The 27777-nt window shown below is 41.6% G+C and overlaps 1 protein-coding gene across 4 annotated transcripts; it reads right to left on the bottom strand.

Annotated features, from left to right (window-relative positions):
- Positions 1-11050: 11050 nt before the first annotated feature.
- Positions 11051-20825, bottom strand: ZBTB18 (zinc finger and BTB domain containing 18). Of its 4 annotated transcripts, none has more exons than XM_063443357.1 (2): positions 20656-20825; positions 11051-14428 (listed from the first exon to the last, which is right to left on the bottom strand). In XM_063443357.1, the coding sequence occupies exon 2, from the start codon at positions 14412-14414 to the stop codon at positions 12855-12857; it is 1560 nt and encodes a 519-aa protein (XP_063299427.1). In that variant the 5' UTR covers positions 14415-14428; positions 20656-20825; the 3' UTR covers positions 11051-12854. The 4 variants fall into 4 exon arrangements, with proteins under 4 accessions (XP_063299427.1, XP_063299425.1, XP_063299426.1 ...); XM_063443355.1 differs by lacking the exon at positions 20656-20825 and adding an exon at positions 15601-15996; XM_063443356.1 differs by lacking the exon at positions 20656-20825 and adding an exon at positions 15613-15996.
- Positions 20826-27777: the final 6952 nt, after the last annotated feature.

Raw genomic sequence — 27777 nt, 5'->3', positions numbered from 1 at the left:
TAAATAACTCCTCTGACATACCAAGTGAAGCGGCTGTGGTGCTAGTGTTAGTGGTGGCGGCAGGTGGGCGAGTGGTAACTTGAGAGGTGCCCGAAGCTAAGCTGGAGGAGGATGGTGCGTCAAGGTTCCGAGCGGAAGCTGTAGAAGATTGGGTGTCTTGTGTTAGCCAGTCAACTATGTCCTCAGAACTTTTCAAGTTCAGGGTACGTGGCCTCTGAACACTGGGCATTATTCTAGGGCCAAAGTGAATCACAGCACCACGACGGCCCCTGCGGGGTGGCCTGCCTCTGCCTTTCATTTTTTTTCCGATTAGTGGTACTATGTGGGCAAGCTACTGTGATAACAGATATGAGTGGCACTGTGCAGTGGCAGAAGTTGGCAGAGTAGACGCTGTAGGCCTGACACACACGCTTGCAGACAACTGTTATTCAATCTATTACAGTCAAAAAAAAAATTTTTTTTTAATAAAATGTACACTACTGTTACACCAGATGAGTTTCACTGGTGTGACACTGTGCCCTGGCAGGCCCTGAAACGCACACTCGTGAAGGAAACTGACTGCTATTATATTACAGTCCAAAAAGTTTTTTTTTGTTAAATGCAAGCTATTGTGACACCAGATATGAGTGGTGGCACTGGGCAAGTGGGCACAGTATATGCTGTGAGCCTGACACACAGGCTGGCAGGCAGGAAACTGCAATTACCGTATATACTCGAGTATAAGCCGACCCGAATATAAGCCGAGGCCCCTAATTTTACCCCAAAAAACTGGGAAAACGTATTGACTCGAGTATAAGACTAGGGTGGGAAATGCAGCATCTAAATAAAATTAGATGTTAAAAAAATTATATTAATTGAATTTTTATTTACAGTGTGTGTGTATATGAATGCAGTGTGTGTGTGTATGAGTGCAGTGTGTGTGTATGAGTGCAGTGTGTGTGTATGAGTGCAGTGTGTATGTATGAATGCAGTGTGTGTGTATGAGTGCAGTGCGTAAGAGTGCAGTGTGTGTGTATGAGTGCAGTGTGTGTGTATGAATGCAGTGTGTGTGTATGAGTGCAGTGTGTATGAATGCAGTGTGTGTATGAGTGCAGTGTGTGTGTGTATGACTGCAGTGTGTGTGTGTATGAGTGCAGTGTGTGTATGAGTGCAGTGTGTGTGTATGAGTGCAGTGTGTGTATGAATGCAGTGTGTGTGTATGAGTGCAGTGTGTGTGTGTGTGTGATGCAGAGCCTTGGGGGGTGGGCATTTTAATATTTTTTAAAATTATTTTAATAATTTTTATTTTTGTTATATTATTATTTTATTTTATTATTTATATAATTTTTTTTCGTCCCCCCTCCCTGCTTGATACATGGCAGGGAGGGGGGCTCTCCTTCCCTGGTGGTCCAGTGGCATTGGTAGTTCAGTGGGGGGAGGGGGGATGGGAAAGAGCACTTACCTCTCCTGCAGCTCCTGTCAGCTCCCTTCTCCTCTGCGCCGGTCCGTGCAGCTCTTCTGTCAGCTCACAGTGTAAGTCTTGCGAGTGACCCCGCGGCTCTCGCGAGACTTACACTGGGAGCTGACCGAGGTGCTGAACAGACCGCCGCTGAGGAGGAGAGAGCTGACAGGAGCTGCAGGAGAGGTAAGTAAACTCTCTGCCAGCCCCAGTCTGTATTATGGCAATGAAAATTTCCATAATACAGACAATTGACTCGAGTATAAGCCGAGTTGGGGTTTTTCAGCACAAAAAATGTGCTGAAAAACTCGGCTTATACTCGAGTATATACGGTACATTACACAGAAAAGCAGACTGATGTTCTAGCCCTAAAAAGGGCTTTTTGGGGTGCTGTTCTTACAGCAGAGATCAGATGAGTCCTTCAGGACTGTAGTGGACACTGAATACACTAACCTAGCTATCAATTTCCCTATTAAATAAGCAGCAGCTACACTGTCCCTCCTCTCACTAAGAATGAAAAATGGATGCTGTCCAGGAAGTGGGAGGGTCTGCTGCTGATTGACTGGAATGTGTCTGCTGACTGTGAGGTATAGGGTCAAAGTTTACTCAATGATGACGAATAGGGGGCGGACCAAACAGCGCATATGTTCGCAATCCGTGGCGAACGCGAACAAGCGATGTTCGCCAGGAACTATTCGCCAGCGAACCGTTCGGGACATCACTACATAGCAATACTATGGTACTCTTTTTATATAGAAAAGACAGGGAAGGCATGAAAGGTGGCCCTGTATGTGAAGGATAGCATAAAATCTAGCCTAATAAAAGTTAGGGAGGCGAACATAGAGTCCGTTTGGGTTATGTTAAAATTTGTCAATCACAGTAACGTGCGTAGGTGTGATTTATAGGCCACCATGACAAATAGAAGAGTTACATAATCTACTAGCTGAGGAAATAGCTAAAATGACATTGAAGGGGGAAGTTATCATCATGGGTGACTTTAATCTTCCTAATGTGAACTGGAAAAACCAAAATAGCTTCTTGTGCCAGGAGCACACATATTCTAAACTCCCTACTGGGATTATCTCTAAAACAAGTCGTTGAAGAGCCAACTCATAAAGAGGCCATACTAAATTTAGTGTTAACAAATGGAGATTTGGTATTGGATATTACTGAAGGTGAAAGTTTAGGATCCAGTGATCAGTCAGTGTGGTTTAATATAAGAACAGTGACAAAGTCACACCACACAAAACCAAAAGTTTTAGACTTTAGAAAAAACAGACTTTTCTAAAATTAGAATATGTGTAAAGGAGTCATTATCAGCCTGGAGCAATTTAAATGGAGTCCAAGAGAAATGGGGTTATTTAAAAGTTGCACTGCTTAGGGCAACACAAAATTGCATTAGGCTTGTCAGTAAAAGCAAAAAAAAAAAAAAAAAAAAGAAACCACTGTGGTGATGAAAATAGACATATATAAGATTAGGCAGAAAGAGGCTAAGCAAGTTATAAGAGCTTCCAAATCTCACACAGAAGATAATTGCCAGTAAAAAAAAAAAAAAAAAAAAAAAAGGGGGGGGGGGGGGAGGGGGGGGGGGGGGAGGGGGGGGGGGGGGAGCCAAATTAGTAATTTGTTACATGTGAGTTTACAGAGGAAAAGGTTATATTTCAACTGTCAAAAGTAAAGACACATAAGTCAATGCGACCTGATGGAATACACCCAAAGCTATTAAAAGAGCTTAGTGGTGTACTAGCAAAACCATTAAACAGATTTATTTAACCAATCATTGTTAACAGGAGTAGTCCCAGAAGATTGGAAGTTAGCGAATGTTGTGCCCATTCACAAGAAAGGCAATAGGGAGGAGTCGGGCAACTATAGGCCAGTAAGCCTTACTTCAGTATGGGGAAAGTAATGGAAACCATGTTAAAGGATAGGATTGTTGAACATCTAAAATCACATGGATTTCAAGATCAGAGACATTATGGGTTTACTTCAGGGATATCATTTCAAACTAATCTTATTGAATTTTTTGATTGGGTAACTAGAATAATAGATCAGGATGGTGCAGTAGACATTGCTTACCTAGATTTCAATAAACTGCAATCTTTACGTTTGGATTCCAATATTGTTGAATGGGTAAGGCAGTGGCTGAGTGACAGGCAACAGAGGGTTGTAGTCAATAGAGTATATTCGAAGCATGGTCTTGTCACCAGTGGGGTACCTCAGGGATCTGTACTTAGACCCATTATTTTTAATAGTGATATAGCAGAAGGTCTTGATAAGGTGTGCCTTTTTGCTGATGATGCCAAGATATGTAGCAGGGTTGATGTTCCAGGAGGGATAAGCCAAATGGCAAATGATTCAGGTAAACTAGAAAAATGGTCAGAGTTGTGGCAACTGACATTTAATGTGGATAAGTGCAAGATGATGCATATTGGATGTAAAAACCCAAGGGCAGAGTACAGAATATTTGATAGAGTCCTAACCTCAACATCTGAGGAAAGGGATTTAAGGGTGATTATTTCTGATGACTTACAGGTAGGCAGACAATGTAACAGAGCAGCAGGAAATGCTAGCAGAATGCTTGGTTGCATACAGAGAGGAATTTGCAGTAGAAAGAGGGAAGTGCTCCTGCCATTGTAAAGAACACTGGTGAGACCTCACTTGGAGTATTGTATGCAGTACTGGAGACAGGGCCGGCGCGTCCATAAGGCGGCACAGGCGGCCGCCTTAGGGCGCAACACGAGGGGGGGGCGCAAAAATCCGAATCCTGAGCCCTTTGCCTGTGACTCACATTTAAAAAATATTTCCTGCCCCTGATTTGCTGCCCGGTTCCCAGTGCTGCTCTGATATGTCAGAGGAGTCTGATGGGCGGGGCTTCCTCCTCCCTGCATTCCAACTCCCCGGCGGTCTCCCTGCATTGAGTCCCTGCTGCACCTGGACAGGACACACACAGAGCTATTGATGGGCCCGGCAGCATCACCAGTGAGCAGGTAAGGAGAGCGGCATGTCAGATGTTTAAATTAACCCCCTCATTACCCCATCCCTCTAGCTGTGTGTCACTTTGTTCTTAGCCCTGTTTCAGTCTGTCCCAATAAGCCCCTCACCCCTAGCCCTGTGTCACTGTACCCCTAATCTACTCCCCCTAGCCCTGTCTCACTGTACCCCTAATCCCCTTAGCACTGTGTCATAGCCCCACTAATCCCCTGCCCTGTGTCACTCTGCCCCCACAGTCCTGTGTCACTATGCCCCCCTGCCCCCTAGGCACTGCCCCACTAATCCCCTGCCCCCTAGGCCTGTGTCACTGCCCCCCTAGCCCTGATTTACTATGTCCCCCTGCCCCCTAGGCACTGCCCCACTAATCCCCTGCCCCCTAGGCCTGTGTCACTGTCCCCCTAGGCCTGTGTCACTGTCCCCCTAGGTCTGTGTCACTATGTCCCCCTGCCCCCTAGGCACTGCCCCACTAATCCCCTGCCCCCTAGGCCTGTGTCACTGTCCCCCTAGGCCTGTGTCACTTCCCACTAATCCCCTGCCCCCTAGGCCTGTGTCACTGTCCCTCCCCCTAGGCCTGTATCACTCTGTCCCCCTAGCCCTGTGTCACTATGTCCCCTTACCCCCTAGGCCTGTGTCATTATGTCCCCTTACCCCCTAGCCCTGTGTCACTGTTCCCCCTAATCCCCTAGCTCTGTGTCACTGTCCCCCTAATCCCCTGCCCACAGCCCTGTGTCACTGTACCCCTAATCTACTCCCCCTAGGCCCGTGTCACTGTCCCTCCCCCTAGGCCTGTGTCACTGTCCCTCCCCCTAGGCCTGTGTCACTGTCCCTCCCTCTAGCCCTGTATCACTCTGTCCCCCTAGCCCTGTGTCACTATGTCCCCTGCCCCCTAGGCCTGTGTCACTGTCCCCCTAGGCCTGTGTCACTGCCCTGTGCCACTATGTCCCCCTGCCCCCTAGGCCTGTGTAACTATGTCCCCCTCCCCCTAGCCCTGTGTCACTATGTCCTCTTGCCCCCTAGGTCTGTGTAACTGCCCCACTAAACCTCTGCACTCTAGCCCTTTGTCACTATATCCCCCAGCCCCCTAGACCTGTATCACTGGCCCACTAATCCCCTAACCCTGTGTCACTCTGCCCCCCTGCCCCCTAGCCCTGTGTCACTATGTCCCCCTAATCCCTGCCTCCAATTACTATGTCACTCTGTCCCCTAATCCCTGCCCCCTAGTACTATGTCACTCTGCCCCCATAATCCCATGCCCCCCGTAGCCCTGTGTCACTCTGTAACCCTAGCCCTGTGTCATTGTAGCTCTAATTCCCTGCCCCCCTAGCCCTGTGTCACTGTCTCCCTGCCCCCTAGCCATGGGTCACTGTTCCCCCTAATCCCCTAGCTCTGTGTCACTGTCCCCCTAATCCCCTGCCCACAGTCCTGTGTCACTCTGTTCCCCTAATCACTGCCCCCTATTACTATGTCACTTTGCCTCCCTAATCCCCTGCCGCCGTAGCTCTGTGTCACTGTCCCCCTGCTTCCTAGCCATGGGTCACTGTCCCCCTAGCCCTCTGTCACTCTTTCCCCTAATCTCCTGCCCAATAAACCGTGTGTCACTCTGTCCTCCTAATACACTGCTTCCCTAGACATGTATCACTTTGTCCCCCTAGCCCTGTGTCCCCCTGATCCCCTGCCCTCATAGCCCTGTGCTAATCTGTCCCCCTAATACCCTGCCCCCTAGTCCTGTGTCACTCTGTCTCCCTAATCCCTTGTCTGCCTAGCCCTGTCACTCTGTCCCCCTAATCCCCAAACCTACTATCACTTGTCACTCTACACCCCTAGCCCTGTATCACTTTGCCACATAATTCCCTGTTACTATCTGTCCCCCAACCCTTTGTTGCTCTATCTCCCTTGTGTCATTGTAATGCCCCGTCTCTCTAGCATTTTGTTCCCTTTGTTTAAATTTTTTTTTCAATATATTACAAGATGAACAATTTAATAAATAAAAATGTAATTCCTTGTGAGCCGTAGGTGGAGTGCATGGTATGCACCTGTGCCTGGTGCAGACTATTATAATTACTGTCTCATGGTTTTGGTGCCCAGTTATAGAGTCAATGCACTCACACTGGGATTCCTAGCCTGAACTTTGACTCATAACAAGCACCAGACTAGAAGGAGGGGTCTGCAGTGCACCAGTCATAAATACAGGACATGTGTTTTACCACCAGGCCACCAGGGAATTTAGCTCCCTCCATACAAAAAAAATGTAAACAGGAGTTTACATTTACAGAATGTAAATGTACATTTACAGAAACATCTTTTTTATTATTATATGCATTGAGCACCCACTACACACAGCCAACACATGCACATGAAACATATCACACACAGACCAAACACAGCACATCACATTATTATGAGGTTTATTATAGTGGAGCTCTGTGATAGTGTTATACAAAATGCACATACATTTTATAGGTGTGGAGCTCTGTAATAATCTACTATGCACATTAACGATTTGTGATACACTCAAAAAATACATTTTTTTTTTTTTTTGCTGTGGATCTCTGGAATTAACTCAACCACAACACATAATACCCATTAATGCCCAGGATCAAGGTAAATGAGGAAAACCCAGTCCAAAGCAATAATCTTTGTGTTTGTAAGTGGCACCTCTGTATACTTCAAGGGAGTGATGGGGCGGCAAAATGCATCTCCGCCTGTGTACCTAAAAATTCTTGCACCGGCCCTGACTGGAGACCGCTTCTCTAGAAGGATATTGTTAATTTAGAGAGAATTCAGAGAAGGTACTAAACTAGTTCATGGATTGCAGGATAAAACTTACAAGGAAAGGTTAAAGGAACTTAACATGTATAGCTTGGAGAAAAGACGAGACGGGGGAGGGGAATGATAGAAACATTTTAATATATAAAGGGATAGTTAAGGAGGAGACTATTTTTAAAAGAAGAAACTACCACAAGAGGACAGTCTTAAATTAGAGGGGCAAAGGTTTAAAAATATCAGGAAGTATTACTTTACTGAAAGGTTAGTGGATGCATGGAATAGCCTTCCAGCTGAAGTGGTAGAGGTTAACACAGTAAAGGAGTTTAAGCATGCGTGGGATACGCATAAGGCTATCATAGCTATAAGATAAGGCCACCTGTGACAAATGTAAATCTCGCATGAGATACCCCTCTATCCTAGGATATGAATTTTAAACCTGGGAAGAATAGGTATATTACATAATTCAAGGAGCACCACATATACAACTCGTTTTGAGAACTCCCTGCATTGTGATTTAAGTGTGCAGGTTCTAAGTGTACCTGTCTCTCCTGATGTGTCTACCTTGGTGTCCTGGAGATGATGCAAGTCTCCAGAAATAAGTCAAAATAGTTTGTTGTTTACTAGATAATTTGGAAAATATGTTGTGGAAATAGAGCTCTCCAAATAAGGGTCTAAGCCAATGAATGAGTGTCTGAGGATAGATATGTGCACAGAATAATATTGCCGTTTTCTTAGCACTGCAGGTCCCCTCTCCCTTCCACCTCACATCCTCGATTGCTGAAGGGGTGAAAACCCCTTCAGTCAGTTACCAGAGGCAGCGCCATGTCCCACGTCGCTGCTTCTTCCGCCGCTCCTCCCCTTCATTACGTCAGCCTGCAGGGGAGACTGATCCCACCCACCGGGGAGACCTAATGCGCATGCGCACCAATGCCACACATGTACATTAGATCTCTCCATAGGAAAGCACTGAAAATGCATTTCAATGCTTTCCTATGGGGATTTTAGTGATGCTGGAAGTCCTCACACAGCTGTGCTATGATCCCTGAAGTGCCCTCTAGTAGCTGTCTAGTAGACAGCCACTAGGGGAGGATTTAACCCTGAAAAGTAATTATTGCAGTTTATGAAAACTGCTAAAATTACAGTTGCATGGTTAAGGGTAGTGGGAGTTGGCACCCAATCCACTCCAATGGGCAGAAATAGTCTTGGTGCCTGGAGTGTCCCTTTAAGTTGTCATGGTGCTTGGAGTAACCCTTTAAAGACAACACATCTGGGCATTTGTTTACTGTATATAATAAAAAAAAAAATATATATATATATATATAAAAAAAAATAAATCCCACATGACCTGACTATTTAATTGGAGATTTTGGATTTCCCAGCAGGTCTGCAATAAAGGACAGGTTTACCTCCAATGTGAAGGATCGCACATATCTGTACAAAATATTTTGAGGCATGGATGGTTCTCACTGAGGTGGAAAAAAAGTGATGGATGTAGTATTCCTACAACCTGTTGCAAACTACTTCATCTCCCATGTCATAACACAAAGAACTTGCATGGCATCTATCTCTTTGAAATCATCTGGCATTTGTGGCATGGAAGCTGTAACAATATGAAATAAGGGGGCTAAAAATAGGATTTGTAGCACAATTAGAAAGCATCAAAAATCCAGATTGCTTAAAATTGATTTGGATCAACAGCAGAAATCTATATATGAAATAAAGATTAGTTATCTAGCATGAGGCTGTATATTACTTGAAGAAAAAACATGCACTTTGCCACAGCAAATTATAGACATACACAATTATGAAAGACATTAAAACCCATACTCTAGGCACTAAAAAAAGCTCACTGTTAAATTTTCTGCCATTTATGAATCAGTTATGTGTCAGTTTATGCAGGAAAAAAAAAAAAAAAAAATTTTCAATTGTGTTTTACAACACAGTGTGTTTACTTTATAAGTTCTTATCTTGCTCTGTTAAGTTTTTCTCCAAATATGAGAGTAGGAAAAGGAAGTCTGAATGTTTGCTTAGTTTCCTACATATGAAACAGTCAACAGAATACTCAAAATGTGACCTGGAAAATAAACACTTACATATTGGAAGATAAACACCAGTGTTATTATAGATTTTGCCGGCAATACAAATGTTTTATTGACATAAATAAAAACTGCACACCCAAGTTAAAAAAAAAAATAATCCTCTTCCTAACAGAGAGTGTGTGTGTGTGTGTGTGTGTGTGTATGTGTAAAATATATATATATATATATATATATAAAATTAGATTAAATTTGTCTTGTAAAACATTTGTAGCAAGAGGTGGGGAAAAACAACAAGGTGATATTGAATATACCATTATTAAGTGCTAGCTCAATAATCCAGAACACTAAAAAATGTGAGTTTGAATTAAAATGTGGCATAAATGTAATGTTATATTAAACTGTTATCTTTTAGGTGTTGTGAGTTAAACTTTGCTTCTCTACATTCTGTCTAATCTTTTGTAATATGAAAATGTGTTTACATTAAGGGATAAAAGTAAACCAGATTGCAAATTGCACTGAAAAAGTTAATATAATAAAAAGGAATAAATTACAATAGTACAAATAACATGCTTTTTGTTTATACCTAATTTTAATGAATGAGCCCAACCCATATATAGCGTGTAATCTTTCTGAACAAGTATGTGAAAAGATCAGTATTGATATTGAAAATTTCTTTAAAAAAAAAATGCAAGAGTTTTAGGGGTTTTAAAAACAATGCAGTATCATACCAGAAGAAAGATATTTGTGTTTGTTGCATTTACAGATTTATTGTTTCATTTATTTTTTATTCAACCTTGCTTTTTACACTTTTAGTAATTCTCCCAGTTTAGATGTAAAAATTATCAAATCTTTAACTACATTGATGTTGATTTTAGGGCACTGCTAAATTACACATCTTAAATCAATATTATAGCTTCTCAATTTGAGAATGTAATTTAGTAAACAGAAAAAAAGAAATAAAACTAAGTGTAATAGAGAATTTATGGAGAAAGTAACATTGCATCCGATTATTTTCAAAATTACTTCACTGTTAGAGAGCAGCAAGCCAAAAATAAAGCGGCAATTATTGATCTTTAAATTGAAGACCAAGCAGGACATACACACATTATATACAGCATACATATATACATAATGCCAGAAAGTATTAGTCTTGCAATATAAAGATAGGAAAACTGGAGTTTCTAAGATTAGCTTTCTCAGGGGTTCTCAATGTCACTTACTCTTCCTGGGAATGATAGTATTCAAGAGATCGAACCTTTGGATTAGGTTTATTATCACCAAGTCTCTCTATGACACTTCTACATTATGTCAATTACTTTTAAAGGTGTTCTGATATATTGCATGTTTAGACTAAAAGTAATAACTGTAAAAAAGCACATGATTCAATATGATATGCAAATCTACCCAGGTGCATTGAAAAACTACCTTTAATATACAACAATGACATTTGAGTCAGAAAGTGGGAAGGCATATAATGTGATCAAACATATGGGGTGTGGATAGAAAAAATAGAAGCAAATAAACTTCACGATTAAGTAGATTGTCATTTTTCTTATTGTCCGCAAAATTAAAACAAATTGAAAAATGTAGACACAAAAGGTCTAAAATGGCAAGAGCACATAAAGAAATGTTAATGCAGCAATTGAAGGAAATGAAAAAGAAAAAAAAGGATTTGTTATATTTTCTTTAAACGTAAAATGAAATCAAACTGGTTTCTAAACACGCACAAAAACACTTTATAAAATGCACACATAAACATGAATAATGTTAGAACAACCTGGGAGGACACAAGCACGCAAAAAAACACCCCAAAAAACACCATGGGTTTCTAAATTCAAATAATTTATTGAAGTTTGCACTGATTTGTAAATTCACCAGAACCTAGCATAGGTACAAAAATTAAAACAAGGTTACAAAACCTGATTCCAGTGAAATAAAACAAGACATGATTGTCAAAGCTTGATGTCAATCTAGTCCATAAATAAAATAAAAGCAATGCAATACAAAGCGCAAACTCCAAATGTTAAAATAAAAACAAACATACAAACAAAATAGCTTAATTTATGTGATTGTCTTTTCTAAAATTACTAAAATAATTTACAGATTTAACATTTACTTTGATTGGTACAAAAACTTCAAGTAACAAAACAATGTTTCAGAGCTTATTTTCACAGCTTTTTTGTCTGGAACTTTACCAAAATTCACGTTTTAAACCAAATAAAACAAAAATTATTCAGAATTAGTAAAGACTTAGCACAAGCACAATGTTTATAGTTTTTTGTTTTTTTTTCCCCGTAGTACTCAAGTTTTCTATTAATATATATATAAAAATAAGATATAATGTATAATGAAAACAAATTGGTGGTCAAAAGCAAGTTGTTTTTGTTTTGTTTTTTTAATATATGCAAGTTGCGACCACAAACATTTGTGTATACAGTACAAGAGAATACTTTAAATTTCTATATTGGCCATATAAAAAAAACAAAAAGTTTGCAGTTTGGCTACATTTTGTAGTAGCCATAACTCTAAATTCATTGACAATTATGGCTTTTGAATGCTGTCACAAGATTTTTTTTCCCCCACAAAACCTTTCCAGTGCGGAGACCCTTTCTTCTTAATACCCGATTATAAAATATGGGATCTTAATAGGTTTTAAAGAAGTATGAGGTTTTAGTTTGTATAAATTAACATGCATATTTTAGTCTATATGTAAACATGTATGTTATATGTTGAAAACTGCAGCTTACTATATGAAAATTCAAACACTATACTAAAAAATAAAAAATACATTCCAAACCTAAAACAATCAAGAATGTTTGATATTCTTCATAACACCACAATAGGTTTCACAAGTAAGATTATTTCCCCACGATACAATAATAAAATTGTACTTAAAAATGCGTGCTTTGATACATAAATATTTCAAGTCAGTAAGTGCATTAATGTAATGTCCAATTATACGATGCCCTCACACGCACTTATGTTATATAAAGAAAATGAAAAAAAATAATTCAAATAGGTTGTGTTTTTTTTTTAACCCAACATAAAGCTTCAAACACAAGTTCAATGCAGTAAACATGACATATTTGTCTTTCCAAAGCATAGTGTTGGATGCAGATATAATATGAACAGAATTTTAGAAGCTTGATTTAAGTAGGACACAAATTTAAATTACAGAAATATAAATATCAAAAAGCATTTAGGTTTTAGCCAGCTTCTATATTGCTAGACTAATTTACTTATGTAGTTTAAAAGACATAACTTAAAATAAATTATAGTAGTACAAAGTGTGTATTTTCATAAATAAAAAAACAAAAAAAAACAAAAACAAAACATATGCACATTAAAAACGAAGTTGCATGGATACATTTCCCACGTGGACATGAAATGTTCATTTTAAATATTAAGGCCCACTTATTCAATTTACTAATAAGGTCATAGAGAATGTCTCTTAAACATCACATTTTTAATTAAAAATTTATTCCTAAAACATAAGTGCTTTTATAGTTAAAATGTCAACAATGAATAATTATCCATACGCACAGAGATACATGCATATAAAACAAACATGAACAAACTCTCGAACACGCACACACACACACACACACACACACACACACTTATTTCCAAAGTTCTTGAGAGCTTTCTTCCAAGGTCCAGTCTCTTACAGCTGGTAAGGTCAATGTTTCACTTTTGACTGACAGGGAGTTCACCAGTTCACAGTGAAACTTTCGAATATGTCTGTAAAGGTCCCCTGACTGTGTGAACCTCCTTTCACACCATTTACAAGCATGTGGTTTTTCCCTTGTATGAACTACAGCATGCCGGCTCAGATTGTGAGAGTACTGGAAGCTCTTTCCGCATTGAGTGCAAGTGAAGGGTTTTTCCCCAGAATGAGTTCTCTCATGGCGCTTAAGAGTGTACATGCAAGAAAATGTCTTACCACATAAAGAGCAGGTGGGGACATGGACATCACTGCCAGGCTTGCTACGAATTCCATCTTGCTCTCGAAAATGTGTGCTTAAATGAATTTGAAGGATGTGAGGACTGGGGAAAACTTTGTTGCAAAGAGGACACATGAAGATCTGCCCTGCAGGACTAAGCATGTTGGAAACATAAGGAAGCAAACTGTTCTCAATGGTACCTTCCATTGGAACCCTGGCATTTTCTGAAATAATTTCATCATCGCTAGCTTTTTCATTATGATCCAACTCCCTTAAAACAGAATCTTCCCTTATCGGGGTCAGATGGACAGGCTCATATGGTCCCCTGACATGTGTGCTCACATTTCCTTTAACAGTACAGTGTTCCAAATCATACTCTGTAGTCTCAGTTACATCACAGGATGCTTCCTTTTCCACTTTCACCTGAAGTAGATTGTGTCTTAGTGCATCTTGAGGTGGAAAGTAAGAGCAGTTCACAGTTTCACATCCTGAAAGGTTGGACTTCACAGATAGGTCAAGCACAGTGTCTGCATCCGATGAACCCCTTAAAGAGAGGACAGACCTCTGAGAAAATGAACCTGTAGAACTACAAGGGCTGTCTACGGTTTTCCTAGATCCTGTTGTGCATGTTTCAACTTCTCTGCCAGTCTGGGGAATGCTTGTTGAATCTGAAGGCAATCTTATCCAAATGTTCCCAGATTCAGTTGCCAAGTCATCTTTACCAGGCAAAATGTTCAATTTTTCATCTTCACCATCTTCTTCATCACTGGGCAATTCGCCTGCCATGTGACTACTGCCATCTGAGAGGCTCTCTACTTTGTCTGAACAACTTGAAGAGTCTTCCTCCTTTTTAGTGCTATCTGCTTCTGTAGTAGCTTTATCTTTCAGCTTCTTTTTACATACTTTTACAATGTCATACATGTGGAGATAGCTGGCAGCTGCAAGCACATCTTCAACTGGAAGATCTTTGAAGTGGAGTTTTCCTTCATACATGAATTCAAGCAGGAGTGTGAAAGCTGGAGCTGTAACAATGTCACTGTTCAAATGAACAAGGTCTCTTTTGTCTAGTTGGTCTTTATAAAAGAGGTGAAAATACATGCTGCAGGAAGCCAGTACGGCCCTATGTGCTCTAAAATGGGCATCTCCGACAAGCACCGTGCAGTCACAAAGAAAACCTTGAAGCCTCTGCTCACTTAAGCATTGTAGTAAATGTCTGCTATGCTCTGGAAACTCCATCCTGTCTTCATTGCCTAAATTGAGGGGAAAAAAAAATTATACATAAATATTAGGATCACAAGAAATACTATAACACAAAATATTTTTATAAAACGTGGTCTAATTATGAATCTTCAATGTTAATTATGTTCTATGCAAACTACTTAAACATGCAATAAAACATATCAAAGCTTCAACTGTTGCTCTAATTACTTATTCAAATGCAAATATGGTTACATTTTAGAGCAGTACTTAGCACTGAAGAGACCTAAACAAAATATGCATACACGGGTGTGGAGTTTGCTTCTTTAACACAATACTAAATTTTGTGAATCTCTAAATCAAGAAATGTAAAAAGTAAAATATTGTGCACAATTTCATAAATTATAGCTTATGGTCTCTATAAACAAACGAAAAAGGGAGAATCTTTAACATTACATGCATGCCAATGCTGGACTATTTTAATAAGCCTAGGATTAATGAGCAATCAATGAGACATTTTATTTTGTTTCTTTTATAGGACATTAGTTTTTTTTGGGGGAAAAAAATATACTAAAATGAACAAGATGTACAAATACAATCACTCTAAGAGCCTTATAACCCACATCAATCCTAATCCTTAAGGAGGACTAAAAATAAAGATTGGAGGGCAGCTCACAAGGTAGCTGTGATCAAATTAGGAGGCTGAAAAGACAGAGGGACGAAGAAGGAAGCTTATAAACATCTGATCCAGCTGACGGTGGCCATATGGCAGCTGCTGCCCAGATAAAGAGATTAAGAATAGAGGAGTGCGATTACAGCTGTCTGGCCAATTCAGGCAGCTCAAATCTACAAGTTTTAAAATTAGTTAGCATGCATAGACACCAGTCCAACAAATCCAAAGAGGGGAAAAAATATAGAGACTTTACATTTATTCAAAGACAGTAAAATTATTTACAGGTTGAAAAATGTTTTTTTTTTTTTTTGGAGAAATTTAAACTTACAACTCAACCTCATCTATTGATTGCAACTTTATGCACACCATTTCACTCTTCTACATTATGTAAAACACACACAAAACAAACAAACAAACAAAAAATATTTTAAATTAGCTCCCCCACCCAAAATATATTTATTTCTTAACTACGAATTATAAGCTAGATCTCATTTATAACAATTTTAAACACAAAATAGAAGGGACAGACAGCACATTACATATTTCACCTACCAGAAATCCTACCTTTTGAATACATAAACCTGATTGAGTACCTCTTCAGCCGTGCTGATTTCGGGTCTTTGGGATTAGTACAGGGATAGGGGTGGGAGTTAAAAAGAAAAAAACAAAACAAAAAAAAAAAACCAGACTAACAGAAACAGATGCAAAGTGGAGATGATGTTAGAGAGGAATGAGATACCTTCTCCCCACACAGCTTTGCAAACACTGACTCCCTGTCTGTGTGTTAGAATAAAAGGCTGAGGGATGGCAAGCTGTCAGCTGCTCTGACATCATGTTCAGATGGAAATGCTACCTCCAGCTGTGCTCCTTTTAATGCCATATGCTGTTCCTCTACACTCCTGCCACCAGCTTTTTCTTGGGAGAACTTTTCTCTTGTTAGTATAAACAAAAAAAAAAAAAAAACTTCAAAGTTTCCGTTTTCTCTAAACTTTATTCACATGAAAACTTAGCATATGGACTATTATAATTATGGAATTGTCTAACAACTTCACACTAGCCTTCGTTGAATTAAGAATGTAAGGTGTGCACTCCCACGCCACTCTGTTTTATGAACAATGGATGTATCCCCATTTAAATACACGAAGTGGTATATCAATATATTTACTTTTCCATGAGCAAAGGAAAAGCTAGCCATTACAGATTCATAACCTTTAGTGATAATACATAGCATTTTAATATTTGTTGCATATTCTGTCTCAGCATTCTTGATTCCAGTACAAACATCAATAAAGCACACTCAAGCATGGTATATCATTAAAAAAAACAACATTTTTTTTTCTTTTTTCTTACTTTCATACAGAACTTCGTTTTCTAATGATGCAGACTGGTTTTACACTGCAGATGTCTTCAAAACGTTTGTCAAAAACTATTCAAGATATCAGATGGAATATTATGTAATAACGTGTGGACCTCTGACGATAAACCGGACTACAAAATATGTCTAGCATGTATGAACAAATACAGCAAGATGATGAAATGCTACTGCAACTTCTTCCTAAAGAAAAAGGATAGCTCATCTGCACTTTGCTTCATAGTTACGAACGGAAAGAGAGCAAACATTTTTTGAAAAATTATTTATGCAAATTTAGCCTTGGATGTAAAGTTGCTTTGTGTTAAATCTGACAAAGCATTTCCAATAAGGGAGATTAACACACTATACACCGGATATTAAAAAAAAGCTCTTTATAATGTTCACCTGCCAGATAAACATGTATTCAAATAGGTAGACTTTAGTTTAAATTAGATCCATGTTGAAGGGACACTACAGTCACCAGACCCACATCTTGTAGTGGTTGTTGTGTCTATAGCACGTTGAGCTCTATAAATACCACATTTTTAGATAAGTCAGTGTTTATATTGCTGCCTAGTAACACCTCTAGTGGCAGTCACTCAGACAGCCACTAGAGGTGCTTTCCGTCTGAACACTTCCCATAGAGATGCATTTATTCAATAAATCTCTATAAGGAGATGCTGACTGGTGCAGTGCAGCATTTTGCAGAGCATGTGCAATAGCTTCCCAATGATTTTCTATGGGAATGCATAAGATTGACTATCTCAGTTATGGAGGTGGAGCCAAGCAGGGACAAGTGTGGGGAAAAAAAAGAAGAAGTTACGTTTACAAGGACACTATAGGCACCCAGACCACTTCAGCTCATTGAATGGGTCTGTGTTCAGTGTCCCCGTCATACATAGCCCTGTAATATAGAGAAACTGCAATTTTTACATTGCAGCACTAAGACAGCCTCTCGTAGCGGTCTACCTGACAGCGACTAGAGACGATTCCTGCTAGCTAGGCTATGTTAGATCAGTTGACGTCCTCACGCTCTGCATGAGGACATCCAGCATCAGTGAAATCCCTACAGTAAAGCATTGGAGCACGTGCATTAGTGCCCCCCCCCCCCCCCCCCCCCTCACCCCACACAACTAGATGGTGTCTGAGAAAAGGAGCAGTGACCCAATGTTAAGTAAAGGTTTTTTTTAAACCTTTATTGGCTGGGGGCTGCAAGTGAGGGGGGAGGCAGAGGGAGCTTATAGTGCTAGGAATACAGGTTTGTATTACTAACACCATAATATCAATTTAAACAACTTTTTGCTGCGATCTGGGCGGTGGCGACAGATACTTAAATAGTTTATTAAAGGGAAACTCCAGTGCCAGAAAAACGATCCGTTTTTCTGGCACTGGAGGGTCCCTCTCCCTCCCACCCACCAATCCCCGGTTACTGAAGGGGTAAAAACCCCTTCAGTCACTTACCTGGGACAGCGGCGATGTCCCTCGCCGCTGTCTCCGCCTCCGCGACGCTCCTCCCAGTGATTGCGCCGGCCGGTGGGCGAGACTGATCTCGCCCGCCGGCCGAGGAGACCTAATGCGCATGGGCGGAAATGCAGCGCATGCGCATTACGTCTCCCCATAGGAAAGCATTGAAAAATCATTTCAATGCTTTCCTATGGGGTTTTGAGCGACGCTGGAGGTCCTCACACAGCGTGAGGACGTCCAGAAACGCTCTAGCACAGGTTTCCTGTGCTAGAACCCAGGAAGTGACCTCTAGTGGCTGTCTAGTAGACAGCCACTAGAGGTGGAGTTAACCCTGCAATGTAATTATTGCAGTTTATAGAAAACTGCAATAATTACAGTTGCAGGGTTAAGAGTAGTGGGAGTTGGCACCCAGACCACTCCAATGAGCAGAAGTGGTCTGGGTGCCTGGAGTGTCCCTTTAACATTACAGTGTCAAGAATACATGTTTGTATTCCAGACATTATAATGTCCCTTTAAGCTTTTAACCCCTTAAGGACCAAACTTCTGGAATAAAAGGGAATCATGACATGTCACACATGTCATGTGTCCTTAAAGGACCACTCTAGGCACCCAGACCACTTCAGCTTAATGAAGTGGTCTGGGTGCCAGGTCCTTCTAGGGTTAACCCATTTTTTCATAAACATAGCAGTTTCAGAGAAACTGCTATGTTTATGAATGGGTTAAGCCTTCCCCCTATGTCCTCTAGTGGCTGTCTCATTGACAGCCGCTAGAGGCGCTTGCGTGCTTCTCACTGTGATTTTCACAGTGAGAGCACGCCAGCGTCCATAGGAAAGCATTATGAATGCTTTCCTATGTGACCGGCTGAATGCGCGCGCAGCTCTTGCCGCGCGTGCGCATTCAGCCGACGGGGAGGAGAAGAGGCGGATCGGAGGAGGAGAGCAGGAGGAGAGCTCTCCGCCCAGCGCTGGAAAAAGGTAAGATTTAACCCCTTTCCCCTTTCCAGAGCCGGGCGGGAGGGGGTCCCTGAGGGTGGGGGCACCCTCAGGGCACTCTAGTGCCAGGAAAACGAGTATGTTTTCCTGGCACTAGAGTGGTCCTTTAAGGGGTTAAAAGACCACTATAGGCACCCAGACCAATTCAGCTCAATGAAGTGGTCTGAGTGCCATGCCCCCCTAGTTTTAAACCTGCAGCTGAAAACATAGCAGTTTTAGAGAAACTGCTATGTTTGCACTAAAGCGTTAATCCAGCCTCTAGTGGCTGTCCCTGACAGCCACTAGAGGCGCTTCCACGATTTATACTGAGTAAATTGCACTTATTTGATGCTGGATGTCCTCCCTTGGGGGGTGGGGGGGGGGGGGGATTAAAGTAAGTGGCTGAAGGGGTTTTAACCCCTTCTGAGCCGAGGGAGGGGGGGGCACTCCAAGAGCCTATAGTGCCAGGAAAATGGGTTTGGTTTCCTGGCACTATAGGATCCCTTTAAGTATTTGCACTTGAGGAGCAATATTTATTTAAACAAACAAGCAATTTCTATTTACAGAATTATACAGTCATCCGGTGAAAACCTCAGTCATATTTAAATAATCTTCATATAGAAGAACTGGATTTGAATTTCTATTCGCCAGATATTTTGATTAACAAAGGGCTTAGTATAGCATAGATGTTAAACAAAATACACATAGTAAAGGTGTAATAAAATAAATAATCTATACAGGAATGCAATGAAAACATTACACTATCACAAGCACTCGACACAACTATTAAACTGGCCAAAACATAAATGCCTTCATTTGAAAGTTTTTAAAACCCATGTTTGTAGCAAAATAAAAATGCTAATCACAATGAATACCTTCTTTATAATCAGCAAAAAGTCAACCAGCACAAACTTATCTTGTTTGGCCTTTAACTTCCATTCTTAAAGTACAAAATGATATATCACTCTTGTGCACACTTCCAGTCCTCCACCTCACAATTCAGTTACGCTACAATTTATTTTCAAAAGTCTACATATAATGTCATATATACAATTCTCTCACTCTCTATATACACCCCCCGCCCTCCCCCATGAATTCACTGTAACATGAACACTCACCATGCTGAATTCTCTCCTTTATATGGCTTTATTAAAATGTTACTGTGTTTATGGTTATTATATGCACCACTATGGATGAGGACAAGCGCCATGTCAAACAATATCACACACACACAGTGTGGACAGAGATCACACTTTAGCAAGCTATACTAACTCAGAGGGAGCGAGACTCTCTTTTGCTACAAACTCTTTTGGGGCCTCGATCTTACAGACAGCAGCAATCACACTTGCTCAGAAATCCTTTTGAGAGTCTCTTCATACTTTACTAAAAAAAAAACTAAATAAAAACAAAACTATAAGCAGTGTTATACCAGGCCTGGGAGGTGGTGGGTGCTCTCCCTGCAGAGAGCACTCAGTAAGCGAAGAACTATTTGACATTAGGATGCGGAAGCCGCACGGAAAGAGACAGGCACGGGAATAACGTCAAGGTGAGCCGGGGTACGTAACATCACGCATCACCGGACTCACAAGGGGGGAGGGGGCGACCAGAGGTCACCTGTCGCAGCCTAACCCCTCGTCCAAATCCCCCCAGATGCAGCCACCCCCGTGTCTCTCCTCACACAGTCCTAATACTCCATATGGCACTTTTTGAGGAGGAGCGAGGTGGCAGCGCATTCTCCCCAACTGTCCACTGCCCACCCACAACACCGGCCAACCAGCTCCCGGCACTCACTCCCTCTGCCCACGCTATTCACTCACTCACTCTGAGGAACTGTTGACACCGTTGGTCACCCGGCCGTTGAAGCGGTCTAATTTTGCCGTCGCGTTCTTCCGTTTCGCAGGCGGCGTTCATTTACAAAACGGCTCCCCCACGCGGGGAACTGGTTCCTTGGTGAAGCGTCAGTGGCAGTCATGTTACCCCGAGGCGTGTCACTCGGGCACGGTGCCAGAGGGGGCGGGGACTAATGGAGACAAGTTACGGGGAGTCACGCGGTGGGAGGCGGTCGACGGACACGAGGCCGCGCGCGCGGTGTCGCGAGGGAGGGGCGGTAAAACGGCCGTTATAATCCGGGCTCCGTGCTGTCTCAGTAATTAATAATTACCAACGGTCCGGCAGTTACACTACTTCTCAGAAACACAAGTGGGGAGAAAGTGATGGTTTATTATTCATAAACATCGTTTAGACATATAGTTTAAATATACATAGATACAATTCTACTTAGAATATTCAGCTAAGCAAAGATAAAAAATAAAACAGGCATGGCGCATAGTTGGACACTTATAGACTTAGACCCCTCTGTGTAGCAGGGTAACCCTTATAACAGCCGCTGAGAAGGTTTGTTTAGGTGACTGAGGACAAAGCGACTTCTCTCCCCCCAATATGTGAGAAAGTCACAGTAAAGGCCAGGCAAGGGATGGATATCCAAACACTGCATATATTGAATCACATAGTCACTGTATATGAAGAGCAAAGGGTTAAAGTTACTTAATTGGGACATTTGGCGAATTGACAAGAGAATTGCAAAATACTAAACTTCGAGAAATTCTGGTCTGTAGACCTAAATAGTTAAACACTATAATGTTAGGAGTACATGTTTATATTCCTGTTACTGCAGTGCTCCTTTAACCCCTTCGTGATGAATGACGGACCAGGTCCGTCATGCGGTAACGTTAACCCCAGATCGCCATGACAGACAGGCTGTGTGGAGACGGATCAGCAGTGATCTACTTCCCTGTAAATAAAACTTAACCCATTCCCTGCCAATTGATCACTGACTAAATTTGTCAGGGACTAAATTTTACTGTGATCTGATTATTATTTTTTTAACCCCTGTCAACCTTTATTTTTTGTAACCCTCAGGGGTTAATTTTACTCTATTAATTAATTTAAATATATTAAAATTATATATTTAGCTATCTGGGGTGGGTGGAAGTTAGTGGGGAATTGGAGAATTTGGTGTTAGATGAGCTAGGGTTAGAACAAGAGAAAAAATCAGACCCAGAATGGTTATAAGGAGAAAAAAACGAATGAAAGTAAAAAATCTAGAAGATACTTTATTGTAAGACTCAAAAAGACAAACAAACGTACACAAGCTGCACTTGCCACACTAAAATGTAGTAGCGTGGTGATGTGCACTAAATAAACTAGATAGACAGAGATAGAGATAATATACAGAAGGGTAGGGGAGTGAAAAACATATATAAACACATACAGGCTGGGTGGAGACAGAAAATTCCAGAGTAAAAAAGTACACCCCAAAGAGAATCGCTGCAAAAAGGCTCTGTGTGTTTGGAAAAAAAGATACTCAGTAGCTAGATCAGTGCAGTTGGAGTGGATGTACCAGAAAAGTGTAGGAGAAATTGATACAACACAAATGTATCTATTATGTGTTGTAAAAATCTCCACTGGTAATTGCCTAAATTATACAATGGTCTAGGTCTCGCACCCAGATATAATAAAACACTGTATTATAGACTCCAGACGGCAAGTCTATAGTATAGCCATAACTACAAGGAGGATACCATATAAAGACTGAGTAGATCCTTATGGTGGGGGTTACTCAGTGTAATATAGAAGGGAGTAGTAGTGGCTAAACAGTGATAGTGACAGTCCCAGCAAGATAAAAACTCTTATAGAGAAGCTAGTCTGTGCCTTCTAGGGCACCTATCAACAAAGAGGATCTAGCTGTGCTGATACTATTAAATATAGAATACAGGTGCCTTGTGTCCAACAGGACTCAGGCTAAACTATCCCTTAGTCTGTGCCTTCAAGGGCACCTGTCTAGTATTGCCAGGTACTATCACTAGCTGTCTGGATAAAGATTAAAACCTGTATGCCGCTCCTGTGATAATCTGAATGGTAGCTAACTAAATAAATGCTAGAGGAGGCAAGGAGGCAAGGAGGCAAAGAGGTATCACAGGAACCGGCAATACTGATCTGTGTGCCGTTCTAGTGATTACCAAAATGATTGCTATCTGCCTAAATAAGTTCTCGTCTAGATAAGTGCTAGAAAAAGCATAGGAGCATCACAGGAACCGGCCGTGTATGTCAAGCCCCAGACGTACACGGCCGGTTCCTGTGATGCTCTTATGCCTTTTCTAGCCAGTTACCTACAGTGATAAAATTACAAAATAAATTCTTATAACGATAAAATCTAGTGTCAAATAATTAGCTTGCAAGCTAATTAATTGGCATTTGATTTTATCTTTATAAGAATTTATTTTCTTTTGTTATTTTACCCTTGTTTTACCCAATAAAGCATTTACATATACTGGAATTTACGCTCAGTAAAATTATTGGACGAGGAAGAGGACTCCTCTCACAACCAATAAGGGAGTGGGATCCCTTCAAATATTCCCATCTGCCCATGAGTTGAGCCTTTTCTATTGGCTCCACCTTTGTGAGTACTGTATCAGAAGAGTATTTAATCTGCTTATTTAATCATATCAAACTATATTGCACCAGGCTTTGTTTTTTTGTCTTTTCCAGTGTTCACTAATATTGTTATACCTGAGAACCAGCCAAACTCCACCTACTTTTCCATGTATGTATAAGTAGAAAGGATGGCTTGGGCGTTATATGCTGCCCGCCGGCGTTTAGAGCTGGGTCACCAAGGACGGCATAGAACACCAGCCGTCCTTAAGGGGTTAAGAAATGGTATGCCTTTATGGGCTAGTTGGATTATATAGCCTGCTAAAATGGGACATGGACACAGCGTAAAAATTCCAAGTTTGAAAAGAACTGGAATGCCTGTGTCTCAAATGTGCCCCTTCCATGTCCACATATACCTGGCAAAGGTACTTATGGGGATATTGCTGTACTCAGACGACATAGCTGAGAAACATATGAAGTATTATACAGTCATAGCACGCATAAGGTTTGCAAACTATACTGTGCAAACTCACTTTGTGTGTCAAAAAGGCAGAAAAAATGCTTATTACCACTACACTGGGTACAAGCTAGCGGAAAAATGATCCCACGCTAAGGTTCAAAATATGCCAGTACCCTGGGATGTCTTCTTTAAGAAATTGTATGGCTTTATGGGGTATTTGGATTATATAGCCTGGTAAAATACTCTAAAATGGGACATGGGCACAGCGTAAAAATTTAAAAGGACACTATAGTCACCAGAACAACTACAGCTTATTGAATTTGTTCTGGTGAGTAGAATCATTACCTTCAGGCTTTTTGATGTAAACACTGTCTTTTCAGAGAAAATGCAGTATTTACATTACAGCCTAGTTATAACTTCACTGGCCACTTCTTAGACCTAAATTGGTCTTTCAGACACATTTACTAATACTAAGTAAAGATTAGACACGTGCAATTCGTTTCGGGCCGAATATGTATTCGGACGAATTTCGGGGAATTCGGACATTCGGGTACTTCCGAATGTCCGAATAGCCGAAGTGCCGAATTACCGAGGTCCCGAAATTACTGAATTTCTAAAGTGCCGAAGTCCCGAAGCACAGTATTGCCCAAGTACTAATATACTTACCCAGTGGAAGAAGAAGAATGTTACACTGTATACAATTTTAAATAAAAAGTATACAAACGTAGCCAGGATTCAGCTGTAAGCATTTGCAACACTTACAACAATCAAGTAACATACATTCATATAAAATGTAAGTTACTTGACCAGTCAGTTTAGTGATAGGAATGAATAAGTAGATAACTCCCTAATTCCCACGGTATTAGGGAGCTATCTACTAAAAGGCTGAAAGACCTAAATTGGTCTTTCAGCCAAATTTATTAATACTAAGTAAAGATTACTTAGTATTAGTAAATTATGCCCCTACTCGCTATACCGCGAGTAGGGGGCATGTCTATTAAACAGTGAGCAGCCTGCGACTGCTCACTGTAAAACAAAAACAAAGAAACACATCCCCTCTCCCCCTCCTAACCTGAAGGGGGGACCTATTGCACCCCCGGCCCCCATCCCTGAACGGCGGGTGGGGGCCCTAAAGTAAAAAAAGGCGGGGGGGGGGGACCTACTGTCCTCCCCCCGGCCCCCACCCATGAGCGGTGGGTGGGGGCCCTAAAGTAAAGTAATGGGGAGTGACCTATTGTCCATCCCCCGGGCCCCCACCCCTTATACTGTGAGTAGGGGCATGTTTATTAAACAGTGAGCAGCCTGTGGCTGCTCACTGTAAAAAAAACAAAAAAAAAACACTTCCTCTCTCCCCCTCCTAACTTGAAGGTGAGACCTATTGCCCCCCCCCGGCCCCAACCCCTGAATGGCGGTTGGGGGCCCTAACGTAAAAAAAAAGAAAAGGGGGGGACCTATTGTCCATCCCCCGGGCCCCCACCCCTTATACCGTGAGTAGGGGCATGTCTATTAAACAGTGAGCAGCCTGTGGCTGCTCACTGTAAAAAAAACAAAAAAAACCCACTTCCTCTCTCCCCCTCCTAACCTGAAGGTGAGACCTATTGCCCCCCCCCCCGGCCCCCACCCCTGAGCGGTGGTTGGGGGCCCTAAATCAGAAGAAAGGGGGGGGGATAATGTCCTCCCCCTGGCCCCCACCCCTAAACATTTGGTGGGGGCCCTAAATACCAATTAGGGGGGGACCTATGAGGGCTTTTAAACTAAAGGGGGGCCTATTTCCCCCCAAATTTTTTTTACAGTGAGCAGCCACTGGCTGCTCACTGTTTAATAGACATACCCCTACTCACGGTATAGCAAGTAGGTGCACAATTTACTAATACTAAGTAATTTTTACTTAGTATTAGTAAATTTGGCTGAAAGACCAATTTAGGTCATTCAGCCTTTTGGTAGATAACGCCCTAATACCGTGGAAATTAGGGAGTTATCTACCAAGCGGCTGCAAGAGAAGTTCCGAAGTGCCGAAGTCCCGAAATGACCGAATTTCTGAAGTGCCGAGTTGCCGAATTTCGGAATGCCGAACCGAACCGAAATTTTTTTCCCATGCACATAGTAAATAGTAAAGATTACTTAGTATTAGTAAATTCAGCCCCTATACCGCGAGTAGGGGCATGTCTAGTAAACAGCGAGCAGCCAGTGGCTGCTCAATGTAAAAAATAAAATAAAAAAAATTAAAAACCTATTGGTCCCCACCCCTGAACGGCGGGTAGGGGCCCTAAAGTAAAAAAGGGGGGGGGGACCTATTGTCCTCTTCCCAGCCCCCACCCCTGCACAGCGGGTTTGGGCCCTACATAAGAATGAGGGGGGGTGACCTACTGTCCTCCCCCCAGGCCCCCACCCCTGCGTGGTGGGTGGGGGCCCTAAATTAGAATAAGGGGGGACCTATTGTCCTCCCCCCTGGCCCCCACCCCTAAACGGAGGGTGGGGGCCCTAAATAAAAATCTAACCCCCCCAAGTTGACTAAGGGTCCCCAAACCCCTAGTCACCCCACTCCACCCACAAAAAATAACCCCGACCTACCCCCCTCACCCTAAAAATAATGAGGGGGGACCATTAACTAAGTACCTGTAAAAAAAAATAATAAAACTTACCATTTGATGTCTTTTTTTTAAATCTTCTTTTTTCAGCCCCATAAAAGGCCCCATAAAAGGCCAAATAAAAATCCATAATGACCGTCGTAATAAAAAAAAAAACCCAGCGCAAAAAAAAAAGTTTTCACCCATGGAGGGTTCCGCGCAGACTGAGCTCTGCAGGGCGTGGGAAGGCTTATAAAGCCTTGTCCCGCCCTGCAATTAGGATAAGAACACTCTGATTGGTTGGTTTAAGCCAATCAATCAGAGTGCTTTGTGTCATTTTACAGAGCGTGGGAAAATTCCAAAGAACTTCTGAAACTGTGTCCTTAACGGGTTAAATTGTAACAGTCATGCAGTCATGTCTCTCAAAGTGACAGTTCCTTCTACTCTCACACAAGCAGGGCTGAATGTACATTATGAGAGTCTGTAGGCACAAAAGTATCAAGCCCCTCCTCTGCAAACTAATAAAAACTTTTAACTTTTTAAATATGACAAAAAATGTTGTATACACATGCACTATGTGTGTAAATGTGAGTGCATGCCTATGTGCGTATACATTTCCTTCAAATGTTTTTTTATTTTGAAAATTATTATGTATTATGTATATTTAATAAACGAAAATGGTAATGATCTACGTAAGATAATATAACAGGTAATGGTCACAAACAGATGTATATGCTTAACTAGAATACAGTGGCTGAGATAATGAACTATAAGTTATTAAAGTGTTAATGTAATAGTGACCAATAGAAAGCAATGAGCAAGTGGAGAACTGGGTTTAAATACCCCTCCTGTGGATCCAATTGGCTGTAATCGGCCTTTGACCCCAAAAGCAATTACCAGATTTACATGTGCTTTATTGCTGCTAAGCACAAAATCCTCCTGTGGATTTGATTAGCCATGACCGGCCTTTGACCCCAAAAGTAATTACCAGGTTTCCATGAGCATGATTGCTGCTCGGCACAACTTTTCCTGTCAGGACAGTAATGTTGCTTGGCACAACTTTTCCTGTCAGGTGTAGCGTTACTTACCTTATCCGGGGGGCTGCCGCGGTCCTCTCTTCGAGCCGCGCGCGTTCCTGCTGCTGCACGAGCCGCGCGCGGCTCATCCGACGGCTTCAAGAGGAAGGCAGGCAGTGACCACGAGAAGCGGTCACGTGTCCCGCCTGAATCTAAGAGCGCGCCGCGAGTCTCGGGCGCGCTCTTAAAGAGACAGTGGGAGCCTAAATTGCCAAAAGGCTCCCATTGGCCCCTGTCATACCACACTCCCCATACACTTACCTTTTGGGGGTGTGGATATGACAGGAGCCAATCACATTAGTTTAGAAGATATTTAAACTTACCTTTTTCCCTTAGTTCCTTGCCCTATCGTGGTTTCTGCTACAGTTCCCTTTAGCGCTTGTGGTGTTCAGTTGTGTTCCTCCGTATT

Source organism: Pelobates fuscus, chromosome 2 (assembly GCF_036172605.1).
Source record: "Pelobates fuscus isolate aPelFus1 chromosome 2, aPelFus1.pri, whole genome shotgun sequence".
Lineage (NCBI taxonomy): Eukaryota > Metazoa > Chordata > Amphibia > Anura > Pelobatidae > Pelobates > Pelobates fuscus.
Note: the sequence above shows the minus strand (reverse complement) of the source record. Positions and strands in the feature narration are given on the sequence as shown.

What these genes read in the sequence shown, in the direction of transcription:
- ZBTB18 (XM_063443355.1), bottom strand. Translation starts at nt 15,625, where the DNA reads ATGTATTCAAAAGGTAGGATTTCTG. An exon ending in TTCAAAAGGTAGGATTTCTG is followed by an intron (nt 14,429 to 15,600) that starts GTAGGTGAAATA and finishes CCCTCAATTTAG; the next exon opens with GCAATGAAGACAGGATGGAG.